The sequence below is a fragment of the Moschus berezovskii genome, chromosome 3 (genome assembly GCF_049115385.1).
Source record: "Moschus berezovskii isolate FMDL1 chromosome 3, NW_MosBer_1.0, whole genome shotgun sequence".
Taxonomy (NCBI): Eukaryota; Metazoa; Chordata; class Mammalia; order Artiodactyla; family Moschidae; genus Moschus; species Moschus berezovskii.
Window position 1 is genome coordinate 120,573,425 of NC_142462.1, and position 15,788 is coordinate 120,589,212.

Genomic DNA, 15,788 nt, shown 5'->3' on the forward strand with positions numbered 1-15,788 from the left:
TTCTTTACAAACACCTGCTCTAGACTGTGAACTTCAGATTACATATAGATAACATGGGAAAGAGTCAAACAACAGTCATACACATGATGGAGAAGTTGGTTATATTCTAGAAGGAATAATTCTTTGCTTTTTTCACTGGTCATTTTCAAGCTTTATCAGGCTGTGGTCATAGCTCCAGCTGTACAAAGAACTGAGTTCACATGAAGTGAGTTATTTGAGAATTACAGTTGGTTAGCAGGAGCAGCAGCAGGATAAGGAATTCCCTGTTGACTCAGATGGTAAAGCGTCTGCCTACAATGCGGGAGACCTGGGTTCGATCCCTGGGCCAGGAAGATCTTCTGGAGAAGGAAATGGCAACCCACTCCAGTACTCTTGCCTGGAGAATCCCATGGATGAAGGAGCCTGGTAGGGTACTGTCCATGGGGTCGCAAAGAATCAGACACGGCTGACTTCACTTCCTCTCAGGATAAGGATATGGGGTCACCGATACAGGTAGCAGAGGGGCCTTTCTAATGTACATGTGTCAGCATCACTAAGCAGAGTCATCTTGTTCTGTTCTGCTCTGTTCTGTTCCATCGCTCAGTCGTGTCCGACTCTTTGCGACCCTGTGGACTGTAGCCTACCAGGCTTCTCCGTCCATGGGATTCTCCAGGCAAGAATACTGGAGTGGGTTACCGTTTCCTTCTCCAGGGGATCTTCCCAACCCAGGGATTGAACCCCGGTCTCCCGCATTGGAGGCAGACTCTTTAACCTCTGAGCCACCAGGGAAGCCCCAGAGTCATCTTGAAGACCCTGTAATGGCCAAGGAGAGGAATGTGTCCATAATATGTTCCATATGTGCCCCAGTCAGTCAGTTCAGTTCAGTTCAGTCGCTCAGTCTTGTCCGACTCTCCGCGACCCCATGAATCACAGCACGCCAGGCCTCCCTGTCCATCACCAACTCCCGGAGTTCACTCAAACTCATGTCCACAGAGTCGGTGATGCCATCCAGCCATCTCATTCTCTGTCGTCCCCTTCTCCTCCCGCCCCCAACCTTTCCCAGCATCAGAGTCTTTTCCAGTGAGTCAACTCGTCGCATGAGGTGGCCAAAGTATTGCAATTTCAGCTTTAGCATCAGTATTGGAGGCATATTATTCAATTAGCCCTATTTAAAACAATATACAGTGTTACAGTTTTTAAGTATGAAATTGCACAATGAGATAGATACTAAGGATTCAGTAATCACAAAGGCCATGTTCATAACACATTAATCCAAAAGAGTATTTGAGACACACTAGTTTTCCTTTTTTTTTATTTTTTAAATTATTTGTTTATTTTTTTATTGGAGGCTAATTACTTTACAATAATATATTGGTTGGTTTTGCCATACATTGACACGAATCCGCCCCGGGTGTACATGTGTTCCCCTTCTTGAACCCCTCTCCCACCTCCCTCCTCCCCATATCCTCCCTCCAGGTCATCCCTGTGCACCAGCCCCGAGCATCCTGCATCATGCATCGAACCTGGACTGGTGATTCGTTTCACATATGATAATATACATGCTTCAATGCCATTCTCCCAAATCATCCCACCTTAACCCTCTTCCACAGAGTCCCAAAGACTGTTCTATACACCTATGTCTCTTTTGCTGTCTCGTATTCTGAAAGAGATGGGAATCCCAGACCACCTGACCTGCCTCTTGAGAAACCTGTATGCAGGTCAGGAAGCAACAGTTAGAACTGTACATGGAACAACAGACTGGTTCCAATTAGGAAAAGGTGTACGTCAAGGGTGTATATTGTCACCTTGCTTATTTAACTTATATGCAGAGTACATCATGAGGAACGCTGGGCTGGAAGAAGCACAAGCTGGAATCAAGATTGCCAGGAGAAATATCAATAATCTCAGATATGCAGATGGTACTATCCTTATGGCAGAAACTGAAGAGGAACTCAAAAGCCTCTTGATGAAAGTGAAAGAGGAGAGTGAAAAGGTTGGCTTGAAGCTCAACATTCAGAAAACAAAGATCATGGCATCTGGTCCCATCACTTCATGGGAAATAGATGGAAAAACAGTGGAAACAGTGTCAGACTTTGTTTTTTTGGGCTCCAAAATCACTGCAGATGCTGATTGCAGCCATGAAATTAAAAGATGCTTGCTCCTTGGAAGGAAAGTTATGACCAACCTTGATAGTATATTAAAAAGCAGAGACATTACTTTGCCAACCAAGGTCCGTCTAGTCAAGGCAATGGTTTTTCCCGTGGTCATGTATGGATGTGAGAGTTGGACTGTGAAGAAAGCTGATCACTGAAGAATTGATGCTTTTGAACTGTGGTGCTGGAGAAGACTCTTGAGAGTCCCTTATACTGCAAGGAGATCCAAGCAGTCCATTCTAAAGGAGATCAATCCTGGGTATTCATTGGAAGGACTGATGCTGAAGCTGAAACTGCAATACTTTGGCCACCTCATGCGACGAGTTGACTCACTGGAAAAGACTCTGATGCTGGGAAAGATTGGGGGCGGGAGGAGAAGGGGACGACCGAGAATGAGATGGCTGGATGGCATCACCGACTCAATGGACATGAGTTTGAGTGTACTCCGGGAGTTGGTGATGGACAGGGAGGCCTGGCATGCTGTGATTCATGGGGTCACGGAGAGTCGGACACGACTGAGCGACTGAACTGAACTGAACTGAACTGAACTGATACCTGGTTAAGGTTACCATCTTTCTAAATTCCATATATATGCGTTAGTATACTGTATTGACGTTTTTCTTTCTGGCTTACTTCACTCTGTATAATAGGCTCAAATTTCATCCACCTCATTAGAACTGATTAAAATGCATTCTTTCTGATGGCTGAGTAATACTCCATTGTGTATATATACCAAAGCTTTCTTATCCATTCGTCTGCAGATGGACATCTAGGTTGCTTCCATGTCCTCGCTATTATAAACAGTGCTGCAATGAACATGTGTACATGTGTTTCTTTCAATTCTGGTGAGACACACTAGTTTTTCAATTGCTTCTTCATGAAAACAGAACAGTGGCAGACATTTAGAAGTTTCCATGCACAGTGGTTTCTATTTGCATTACACACATATCTGATAATACATACTGTATAAACACACTGTGAATATAGGAATACGATTTTTGATTTTTCCACTTATGATACTGGCAAAGAAAAATCTATACAGCATAACTTTCTTCTAGATGCTGGATATCTGAAAAATTGTTAATATCCATTTGTCATTAAAGATTTAATAGCTCCAAAGGAGCCATTGCAACATATAATATGCAAGCATTCAAAAATAACTTGCAAGATGCATCAACAGTAATTGTTTTGTGCTATCAAAATAGAGCTTATATATTACCTTTTATAATGCCATGACACTATAAAAAGTTTTAAATCTTTATAAAGGTATACTATTTTCAAGCCCTTCTGAAGTATAATTTTATTGAAGCAAACAATAGTATGTCAAAAATAAGTTAAAGCAAACTACTTTCTCTTGCTTCAAACCTTCCGAAGCCAGTGGCTTCCATCTAAGTGTAAGGTCACCATCCCCTCATCCTCGTTACATTTCTGCCTTCGACTTCTGCCACTCTCCCCTTCCTCACTCACCAGTCTCCTTGACTCCCTAAATGACATCAGAAATATTGTAGAATTAGAATATTTACATTTTCATTCCCTCTGACTTGTTTTCCCCAGATACCCACACGGCTTGCTGAACAGCTACCTTATTTATTCAAACGTCACTTTCTCAGGGCGTTATGGTTTCCTCTGTGTTTACAAATACAGTCCCCATCATGCGTGCATGTGTGCATGCGTGCTCAGTCATGCCCTACTCTTTGAGACCCCATAGACAGTAACCCTCCAGTTTCCCCTATCCATGGAATTGAGCAGACAGGAATACTGGAGTGGGTTGCTATTTCCTTCTCCAGGGGACAATCCCAAAACACACAGCCTACCCCTCCCTTCTCTGATTTAGTTTTTCTCCTCATCATGATCACTGGCGAACAGTGGTGATGATATATGTAAAAGAATACGTATATATGTATATGTGCTGTGTGTTGTGCTAAGTCGCTTCAGTGGTGGCTGACTCTTTGCAACGCTATGGACTGTAGCCTGCCTGGATCTTCTGTCCATGGGATTCTCCAGGCAAAAATACTGGAGTGGGTTGCTGTAACTTCCTCCAGGGGATCTTTCTGACCCAGGGATCAAACCCGCGTCTCCTGTGTCTCCTGCATTGGCAGGCAGGGTCTTTACCACTGAGCCACCTGGGAAGCGGTGCATATGTAAATGTGTGTGTATGTATGCATATACATGGAGAAGGAAATGGCACCCACTCCAGTGTTCTTGCCTGGAGAATCCCAAGGACAGAGGAGCCTGGTGGGCTGCTGTCCTTTGGGTCACACAGAGTTGGACATGACTGAAGCGATTTAGCATGCATGCATGCATGCATTGGAGTAGGAAATGCCAACCCAGTCCAGTGTTCTTGCCTGGAGATTTCCAGGGAGCGGGGAGCCTGGTGGGCTGCCGTCTATGGGGCCGCACAGAGTTGGACACGACTGAAGTGACTTAGTAGCAGCAGCAGCATGCATATATATGTATACGTATTCTTTTAATTTTGCTTATTATCTGTTTTCTTTACCCCACTAGGATGTAAGAATGTAAATTGCAAAAATGTACAAATGCTTTTTTAGCTACGTTTTCTTTGCTGCCTAGATCTATATTTGTCATACAGCAGGAACATGATAATATTTGCTGAATGAATGAGTAGGCTATAAAACAAATATAAAGATATAATGTACAGGGTTTTGATGATGAAATGTGTAGGCTGAGATGGCTGGAACTAAAATTTAGAGTCAAGAAGTCACCAGGACCAAAACGTTAGAACACTTGGTTCTCACAAGTGTTAGGACACTGCTCCAGGCCACGGCTCTTGGTAAAGATTCATTTTATAAAAAGAAAAAAAGAAAGAAGAAGGAAGAAAAGACGGGAGGGAGGGAAAAGTAAGTGGTGATAAACATCTGAGGATTCTGTGCCACAGACTGATTGTAAGAGAAGAGATGGAAGTTACCTAATTCGATTAATGGATTTTTAATTATGTGAAGGTAAGTCTGCAGGTCTGTATATAAATGGCAATTTGTTTTCAGAATCACGTCAGAAAGTGACAGAAATACCAAAATATATTGTGACTTTTCTTGCCATATTGGAGGAGCTCAAAGAAGACAGTTCTGATCAGCCCAAAGATAAACCTGGAAAATTAATTATCCTATAGAAAATGACTACTAGGGCACCATAATTGAACTTCTTTTAATTGATTTAAGAATAGCAAGCTGGAAAGTCATCTGACAAAGAGGCATGTTGTAGTAGGTGAAGGGAAATTCTGGCTCAGAGGGGTGAAGTGCTCTGTCTACAGTCTCTTGGGGTAGTCTCCACAGAACTTGAACTAAAGTGATTTTTAAAAGTTCCTGTTGCTGTTCTGTCACTAAGTCTTGTCCAACTCTTTGCAACCCCACGGACTGAGCATGCCGTGTTCCCCTGTCCTTCACTATCTCCTGAAATTTGCTCAAATTCATGCCCATTGATTCAATGATGCTCTCTAACCATCTCATCCTCTGCTGTCCTCTTTACTGCCTGCCCTCAATCTTTCCCAGTATTAGGGTCTTTTCCAGTGAGTCAGCTCTTTGCATCAGGTGACCAAAGTATTGAAGCTTCAACTTCAGCATCAGTCCTTCCAATGAATATTCAGGGTTGATTTTCTTTAGGATTGACTGGTTTGATCTCCTTGCTGTTTAAGGGACTCTGAAGAGTCTTCTCTAGAACGACAGTTTCAAAGCATGAGTTCTTTGGCATTCAGCCTTCTTTATGTTCCAACTCTCACATCTCTACTGGAAAAAACTATAGCTTTGACTATACAGACCTTTGTTAGGAAAGTGATGTCTCTGCTTTCTCATATGCTGTCTAGATTTATCATAACTTTACTTCCAAGGAGCATGTGTCTTTCAGCTGCATTGCTGAAGTCACTATCCTCAGTGATTTTGGAGCCCAAGAAAATGTCACTGCTTCCACTTTTTCCCCTCTTATTTTCAGATCAAATGTTTGTATTTTATTTACTTTTATTGGTTCATGCTTCTAGTCAACTAATGTTTTTGAAGTCCTGTGCTCAGTTGCTAAGTTGTGTCCAACTCTTTGCGACCCCATGGACAGTAGTCCACCAGACTCAGACCCTTTCCATGGGATTTCTAGGCAAGAATACTGGAGTGGGTTGCCATTTCCTTCTCCAATGGATCTGTAGCCCTGCTGCTGCTGCTGCTGCTGCTGAGTCACTTCAGTCGTGTCCGACTCTGTGTGACCCCATAGACGGAAGCCCACCAGGCTCCCCCGTCGCTGGGATTCTCCAGGCAAGAACACTGGAGTGGGTTGCCATTTCCTTCTCCATCTGTAGCCCTACTATGTGCCAATTATCACTGTAAGCTTGGTGCATATAGCATTGAAAAGAATCCCTGCTTTTTTTCCTTCTCATGGAGGGAGATAGATATTTTTAAAAACAATTTAAATGTGCCCTAAGATAGAGACAAATGCTATGGATCAAAACAAAGCTGAGCAGGTAGGTGGAAAGCAGCTGTGGTGGGGGTGGGACTCGGGGAAGGAAAGGTCATCACTGGAGCTCAGAGCTGGAGAAGGAGGGGGTCAGAGGAGGTCTGAGCAAAGAAGGCTCTAGATGCAGGAAAGAGCCAGTGCGAGTCTCCAAGGAGGGGCCCGCCTGACCTGTTTAAGGAGCACAAAGGAGGTTAGAGTGGTCAGAGCCGAAGGAACAAGCGGTAGGGCTGCAAGGAAGAGCCAGGCCTCCGCGGGCCTTTGGCTATTCTAAGAAATGGACTTTGTGAATAAGACCAGATGCCGTGTAAGGACTCGGAGCTGTGGCAGACGCTGACTTGGACTTGAAATCTCGGCATGGCTCTTTGTTGAAGGCAGACATGAAGGGACAAGGTGGAGGAGAGGGGCCCACTTAAAGGTCATTACGGGATGTGCAGGCGAGGGGCCCCGGCTTGGACCAGAGCAGTCGTGCGCGCGGGGTGAGGAGTGCCCGGATCCTGAAAAGCGGGGCACGTGGGTGTCACTGACGGGGTGCAGGAGGCGGCGGAAGCCGGGGGCTTCCTCCCGGAACCGGAAGAGGGGAGCGCCCGTCTCCGGAAACAGGAAGACCCCCAGAGGGGCGCGCTCGGGACGTTTCTCTCAGTCGAAAGCTGTCTCTTTTGACTCCGTCTGTGTGTGTGTGAGCGTGAGTGTCTCTCACTGTCTTCCTTTGTAATTTATCCCTCGGCTGTTGAAAGACTGGATCGTGTGATGTATACAGTTTTCCACAGCGTGGATGTTGCTGTTTCCGTTTGGTGCCATTTAACATCTACCCCTTCCCCTCTGTTTTCTAGAAATGGGCAGGTAGGTCTATAAACTTGTGAAATTCACGTCTGAGTTTTATCCGCACCCCTCCACCTGTAGTGCTATATACCTGCCCCGCCTCCAGAGCCACAGGGGCACATCTCTAGTTTCACCTGTTGGTGATATTTGGATGAATAATCCTACTTAGACCCTGCTAACTTGTTCAGTTCAGTCACTCAGTCGTGTCCGACTCTTTGCGACCCCATGAACCACAGCACACCAGGCCTCCCTGCTGACTTGTTAGAAGTTACCAAATGATGTTACTCTTATCATTTGGCCTTCATTTATGGGTTGAAATATTTCAACAAAGGGCATATTTAGTTACTTTCAGTTCAGTTCAGTTCAGTCCGACTCTCTGCCACCCCATGAATCACAGCACGCCAGGCCTCCCTGTCCATCACCAACTCCCGGAGTTCACTCAAACTCATGTCCACAGAGTCGGTGATGCCATCCAGCCATCTCATTCTCGGTCGTCCGCTTCTCCTCCCGCCCCCAACCTTTCCCAGCATCAGAGTCTTTTCCAGTGAGTCGACTCGTCGCATGAGGTGGCCAAAGTATTGGAGTTTCAGCTTCAGCATCAGTCTCTCCAATGAACACCTAGGATCGATCTCCCTTAGAATGGACTGGTTGGATCTTCTTGCGGTACAAGGGACTCTCAAGAGTCTTCTCCAACACCACAGTTCAAAAGCATCGATTCTTCGGCGATCAGCTTTCTTCACAGTCCAACTCTCACATCCATACATGACCACGGGAAAAACCATAACCTTGACTAGACGGACCTTGGTTGGCAAAGTAATATCTCTGCTTTTTAATATACTATCAAGGTTGGTCATAACTTTCCTTCCAAGGAGCAAGCGTCTTTTAATTTCATGGCTGCAATCAGCATCTGCAGTGATTTTGGAGCCCCCCAAAATAAAGTCTGACACTATTTCCATTGTTTCCCCATCTATTTCCCATGAAGTGATGGGACCAGATGCCATGATCTTTGTTTTCTGAATGTTGAGCTTCAAGCCAACCTTTTCACTCTTCTCTTTCACTTTCATCAAGAGGCTTTTGAGTTCCTCTTCACTTTCTGCCATAAGGGTAGTGTCATCTGCATATCTGAGATTATTGATATTTCTCCCGGCAATCTTGATTCCAGCTTGTGCTTCTTCCAGCCCAGCGTTCCTCATGATGTACTCTGCATATAAGTTAAATAAGCAAGGTGACAATATACAGCCTTGACGCACTCCTTTTCCTATTTGGATCTGGTCTGTTGTTCCATGTAAGATTCATATAACTAAGGTAGACTAAATGCTGGATTCTTAGCCTTTATTTACCAGTTTTCAAAATAATGAATTAGTTACATAGCACATTCCAAAATTTAAACATTTCATTTTTGTGAACTCATGGGATTAAATATATTTGATGTATTTTAATTTATTGCAGGAAATTTTTATTGATTTTAATTTAAATCTTTTTTTTTTTTTTTTTTTTTGGCCTTGGAGAATTTTTGAACCAGACTTTGTTTCCAATAGTTTGTTTCTGAAGTGACCAGCATGTCCCAGACTCCTCTTAGCCATCTCCAGTCCTGTAATCAGACATTTCTCCAGGATCCGAGTTTTGTCTTAATGGAAAATGGTATTGAGTGATGACAACTGTTGCCAGAAGTTGGTCCTTGTTTGGGGAGTTTTTTCAGTGGAAAGAACTAGGGCATATTTTTAAAAAGATAACAACATCATCATAGGTTCATAGTGATGTTTCTAATTCAAATGCATAACTCTGTAGGATTTTAATTTAATCTCATCAATCTTCTAGATGATTCTCCTTTTCACGTATTGAAATTTTCAGGGTTCAGAACACCAAGATAATTACTGATTTGCATCATTCCACATGTATAGAGCATTTCAATAGCAGAGCAGGCAGTGTCTAATTTTACCTGAAAGGTCAGGGTGAGAAGAACATTTGTTGACAAGATGAGGATGCATATTCTGATTATAGCAAACAAAGCTCCAGAGGCTAGAGAGCACATAGCTCATTTAGGAGGGAGTAGAGATTGTTCTGGGAGAAGGCAATGGCACCCCACTCCAGTACTCTTGCCTGGAAAATCCCATGGATGGAGGAGCCTGGTGGGCTGCAATCCATGGGGTCACTGAGTCCAACATGACTGAGCGACTTCACTTTCAATTTTCACTTTCACGCACTGGAGAAGGTAATGCCAACCCACTCCAGTGTTGTTGCCTGGAGAATCTCAGGGATGGCAGAGCCTGGTGGGCTGCCGTCTATGGGGTCGCATAGAGTCGGACACGACTGACGCGACTTAGCAGCAGCAGCAGCAGCAGCAGCAGCAGCAGAGATTGTTCTACAGGAGGAATGAAGGGTTATAGCGTTGGGAAGGCATTGGAACACAGCCTCATGTCCAATGCTGCAGGTTTTAGAGCATCCCACCAGATACTCAGGCTGTTTGTTTTAAGAAGATAACTTGTGTTTGTTTTTAATAAAAGAAGTATTACTTTTCTACTTTGTCAATATACACAGAACTTAGGTATGAGGAAAGGTAGGGTTTATTTTAATGATTACTATCCTTAACTCAAAGATTAGTCCAAAGATTGAAGGCAGGAGGAGAAGAGGATGGCGGAGGATGAGGTGGTTGGATGGCATCACCAACTCAATGGACATGAGTTTGAGCAAGCTCCAGAAGTTGGTGATGGACAGGGAAGCCTGGCGTGCTGCAGTCCATGGGGTCGCAAAGAGTCTGACATGACTGAGCAACTGAAGTGAACTGAATCCTTAACTCTGTTCTATATCTGTTCATAGAAAACAACCAATGCAAGTGTAGCTCCCTTATTTTCTGACTTTTGAAGATGCACTTGCATACTAATGACCCATTGTCCTGGCCTTTTTCTCCCCACAGAGGACAAAGTATGGACCATCGTGTCTCACGATTTGCAGATGCAGACGACAGTGGTGGGCTACAACCCAGAAAAATACTCGGTAACGCAGCTCATATACAGCGCCTCCATGGACCAGATCAGCGCCATCACCAGCAGCGCCGAGTACTGTGAGCAGTATGTCTCCTATTTCTGCAAGATGTCGAGGCTGTTGAACACCCCAGGTAGGCTGAGAACAGAGTGTTACTTTTAATCACTGTCTCAGCTGGTGTTTGGAATTACCTAAACAGTCCAACAGGTGTGGCTTATTATCTTAACAGTCCAGTCTTCAAAGTGCAGGCAGCTGTGAAAGTAAAACAGAACCACTTGGTTTGTTTTCTGGAGAAGAAAGTTAAGAACATACAGCTTTTGTTAAAAAAAAGAAGTCCATTGTTTCTTAGAGTTTTTCAGTTTTATATGTGTACGTGTGTGTGTGAATGCTTCTGGTGCATAATTATCAGTATTTGCTTTGGGCAAAAGTTTGTGAGAGTTCCTTGTGAACTTTCAAGTAATTCCTTTTGAGTTCTTCAGCTGTCTTTAATGTACAGATGAAAGAATTCCAAAGGCTGTCTGCAGGTAAATAGCATATCGAATAGTGATAGAATTTAGAGCTCTTCATTGTCTGCAGTCATTGAATAGTATCTGTTGGTCTCAGAAAGTCTGCCTTTTTTTGTTGTTGTTTGTTTGTGTTTTTTTCATGATGGCTTTTTTTTAACAATGGTTAAGGATTTACATGTGTGTGTTGGGGGTAAAGAAAACTGGAGAATTTATAAAGGACTTATTGGAAATATCTTTACCACAAGAGACATATACTTTGGGATTCTTGGCAATAAATACAATATGTTGACAGCAACCTAATCTCTCCATCTATAATATAAAATAGTAGAAATCAAGCATATGCTTTGAGTCAGAGAAATAGGTTCACACTTTTCATCCTGGCTTCTTCTTGGGTATGTGACTTTGGGGTTCACTGAACCCCTCTGCCTCAGTTTCCAATGTCTTTCAGTCAAATAGGGATCCTATTTCAGAGTGATTGTGAAAATTTAATGAGATAATGTACTAAGGGCTTATTATAAGTCTTGATGCACTTAAGGACTTAATAAATAGCAAATAGTATATTGATTATTTTTTAATTATTAAACAAGTTTGGAAGTGCCATTATGTCGAAGACCAATGGGCTGTTTTATGCCCTAAATTGTTGTTGTATTGGGCCAGTGTTGCAGGGAATTGCTTACAGAGAATAGTTATAAGCAGAGCTGTATATATTGTTTTGAAGATTACAGTGCTTTTTATGTATAAAGCCTTGTACTCACATTACAGACAGGTATAACCTAGGAATAGTAAGAAAGTAAAATCTGTAAAATATGAAAAGGATTGGTTCAGACAATTAGTGCTTCTGCTGTTTAGAGAAAGAAGACTTGACCGTGGCTGCGATGTTGAAGTGATGCTTTATTAAAGATGTTGAAAGGCAATTTGTGGTGGGTAAACAAGAGTCAGGAAGACAGAATATGAAAGATCTTTCAGGCCATGGTGAGAAGTGGTTTAGTAGAAGCAGAGTTCATGTCAAAGAGCAGTAAGAAATAAGGTTGAAAGTAAAAATGGGAGACACCGTGAAGGAAACTAAATGCAATGCTGGCATTTTTTCCTGATGGCCTGGACTTCTCAGGTTTTAGCGTGCATGCGAATAACCAGGAGGGATTAATAAAATGCAAATGGCAGGCCTCCATTCCCTGAAATTCTGACTCAATAGGTGTCAGGTGGGCTCCAGAATTTTCATTTGTACTAAGTGCTATGGACTGAATTGTGTCGCCCAAAATTCATATGTTGATATCCTAATCCCTAATATGACTGTATTCGAGATAGGGCTTTTAGAAGATAATTAAGATTAAATGAGATTTTAAGACTGGGTTCCTAATCTGATTGGACTGGTGGTTTATAAAAAGAGGAAGAGCCACGAACAGAGCTCTCACCAGAAACCAAACTGGCAGCACCTTGATCTTGGACCGACAGCCTCCAGAACTGCAGGAAAATAAATGTCAATTTTTTTAAGCCAACGATTTTCTGGTATTTTGCAATGGCAGCCTGAGCAGACCAGTGCAGTGAATTCCCAGGTGGTGGTGAAACAGCTGATCCAGAGACCACTCTAAGAACCATGACTGTGTGTCATGAAACCCCTGTAAGTTCCTACAACTGTTTTTCTATCCACCTTCACCTGTCACAGTCTTGTATTTATTGTTATTATTTTTATCTGGATCCTGCTTCCAGTGCTGGGAAATGTCAACCAAGGATTAAGAAAACCCAGGGCAGTGGGTACAATGAATGAGTCCCGTCAGCTTGTCTGCACTGTTTCATGAGGAAGAGTGCCTTGTCGAAGTTCATTCCAAAGACTCCAGTCCTTGGAAGGGACAGGGCTATGGGAAAACTGCTGTCTAAGAAAAATAAATTGGTACCATGAGCTTTATTTTCCTTATTTTCTTCCGTTCTTCTGTTAAACTACAAAGTTATTTTGTAGTTGTTTGCATTTTGCTCTGGTGGTTAAAAAATACAATGCAACTTCCAAATAAGTTTATCTTACAGTTTAGTTGAGGCAGCATAAGAATTTGACTGGCAGTAAGGGAAGAAGAGATCCAACCAGTCCATTCTAAAGGAGATCAATCCTGGGTGTTCACTGGAAGGACTGATGCTAAAGCTGAAACTGCAATACTTTGGCCACCTCATGCGACGAGTTGACTCACTGGAAAAGACTCTGATGCTGGGAAAGGTTGAGGGAGGGAGGAGAAGGGGACGACAGAGAATGAGATGGCTGGATGGCATCACCGACTCTGTGGACATGAGTTTGAGTGAACTCCGGGAGTTGGTGATGGACAGGGAGGCCTGGCGTGCTGTGGTTCATGGGGTTGCGGAGAGTCGGACACAACTGAGCGACTGAACTGAACTGAACTGAAGGGAAGAAGTGTACTTTTAGAGCCTCTGGCCTTATAGTTCCTTCCTTCCCTCCCCCCAGCCACCAAGAAGCCTCTTGTACTTATTACCCTCCTTTTGAAAACACAGATGTCAAAACCCATCAGGAAACATGGGGTAAATCTGTCTTTAAGCAACACTTTAATTATGTTTTCTAATAATAAGCTAAATGCACTTCTCTTCAACCTCCAGACACCTTTTCAGAAGAACTACCAAATTGAAATCAGGAATGAATTGTTAATCTGCACAGTAAGCGTGCTATTTTCTTTGTGTTTCCAAACATTTGCAGATTATTATACTACTTTATAAACTGTACCTTGAAAATAATATTATCATATGCTTCTTGCCTTGGGGATACCCTCCATGTATCAGATTTTACTCACATAGAATTGGTAGTTAATAAATGTTTGCTGACTGGAATGAAATGAAAATTACATTGTTTTAAGTATTACTTCATCGAATATTCAGGCAGTTGTTTTTAAACAAGTATGAACATCGGAGTTTTCAGGTTGCTCATCACAACGATGATTCCAATGATTTTGACTCGGTAGAACTTGGCCAGGGCACAGGAATGTCTGCTTTTAACAAGCATCCCTGGTCATTCTGTGAACTCTATAGTGAAAAATGCCATCTTTAATTTATGGCATGAGGATAAAATTTGGATTTTAAGGTGTTAGTCCTCTGTGTGGAAGAAGATTAAAGGGAATATTAGAACTGTCTGACCAATGGAAATAAAATGGCATACATAACTACCTGTTCTTCCAGCTAGAATAAATTGGCATAGTGGCATTTTAAAAATCCTTTTCATAGACTAAATGTTGTAAAGTGAATTTCAGCCTACTCTTCTTAGTCATTTTTCACATCCCAATTTCTAGTTCCCAAGCTAATTAATCAGTAGACAGCTGAGGCAAGGAAAAGAAGTGGTTGATATAGCAAGTTTTCCGTGTTACTGTATTCTGCATATGTCCAAGTATGAAAGAACACAATTTAATACAAATCTTTAATTTGCTATTTTAAGGAGCTGATGTTTGCTGTAATTGGTTTTTTCCTTCCTTCCTGGTAACATTCCATTTTAAGTATCCATTTACTTGTTCTTAACTAAGGCTGAATTATATTGGAACTTCTGCAGTAGTACTTGTGACATCTGTTTGAATACAAAGTATATTCATTATAGTCGAGACAATTAAAATGAATATCAAATGGGTTTGTAATAGCTTTGAACTTAAAATGTTATTCTTGGTTTTAAGAGCCTTTTCCTCAAGTGTTCATCTGGGGCTCTATAATTTCTAGTGATACTTATGATAAAGAGTTGATTTTGTATATATATGGACCTCAATTTTATTTTGATAAATGTTTGGTTGCATCTAACCATTAACATTAACCATTAACCAGCTAACATGTAGATTTACTCATTAATGGTCTTTCACAACTTTTGCAAGAATAGTAATATATGACCTACAATGTTATCACTTCTTTTTATTACTACAGAAATTTTGAAAAGAATCAACTTTAAAATAATGCTTTTGCCATTCTTTATGGTCATACCTATTCTTGCAATGTAGCTATTAATTCAGTTGTACTTAATCAACTTTACAAAAGACATAGAAACAAGAAAAAGTTATTTTATTTCATACCAATCTGAAATTATAAATAAACTCTACCCATACAGAAATTGGCCAACTCATGCGACAAGTTGACTCACTGGAAAAGACTCTTGTGCTGGGAGGGATTGAGGGCGGGAGGAGAAGGGGACGACCGAGAATGAGATGGCTGGATGGCATCACCGACTCGATGGACATGAGTTTGAGTGAACTCCGGGAGTTGGTGATGGACAGGGAGGCCTGGCGTGCTGTGGTTCATGGGGTCGCGAAGAGTCGAACATGACTAAGCGACTGAACTGAACTGAACTGATACAGGAAAAAAAAAAAATTCATAGCTATCCAAAACCACAAGGATGTAAATACATTTTGTATTTATATCCCTAGAACTGCAAACATACTGATATCTGAACTTAATGAAAGGCAGAAATCTTTAAACAATGAAATCTACTTCTGAAAATAGATCTGTCAGGAGTTAAATTTGATAAATTAGACACCAGCAGAAAGTTTCATTAGTTACCAATGAGTCGCCTTAGTCAACAATCCTAATGCTTTTAGATGGCAAAAATATTTCTCTCTATTTGGACAAACCTATTAGCCTGATTTTAAATGCTTACCAGTGTATCTAAGATGCACTGTTGTCATGTATTTATTTTAGAAAAGTTATACTTTCTAATATAGCATTTTCTGCTAAAGTATTCCCTACATATATAAATATTTATTTAATTATAGGAATATAAAGTTGATGTGTTTTTTTCTATTTTTATGACTACATTTAGTGTTGTTTTCATTGGTTCCCAGTGCTCATTTCTTTTCACTGTGTAATGTAGTTTTGTTCTCATAAGTCATAGTTCTATAGTTTATTTTTTAGAAAGAAGAAATATAAATTATTCATC

At 41.7% G+C, this 15,788-nt stretch overlaps 1 protein-coding gene across 1 annotated transcript in view; it reads left to right on the plus strand.

The window, feature by feature from the left end:
• The window catches only part of CNTNAP2 (contactin associated protein 2), a 1,655,962-nt gene that overhangs the window by 891,345 nt on the left and 748,829 nt on the right, over positions 1-15,788 (plus strand). The window contains exon 13 of the mRNA XM_055420199.2: positions 10,318-10,518. Coding sequence (XP_055276174.2) covers positions 10,318-10,518 — 201 coding nt within the window. The remainder of the gene's footprint in view (positions 1-10,317; positions 10,519-15,788) is intronic.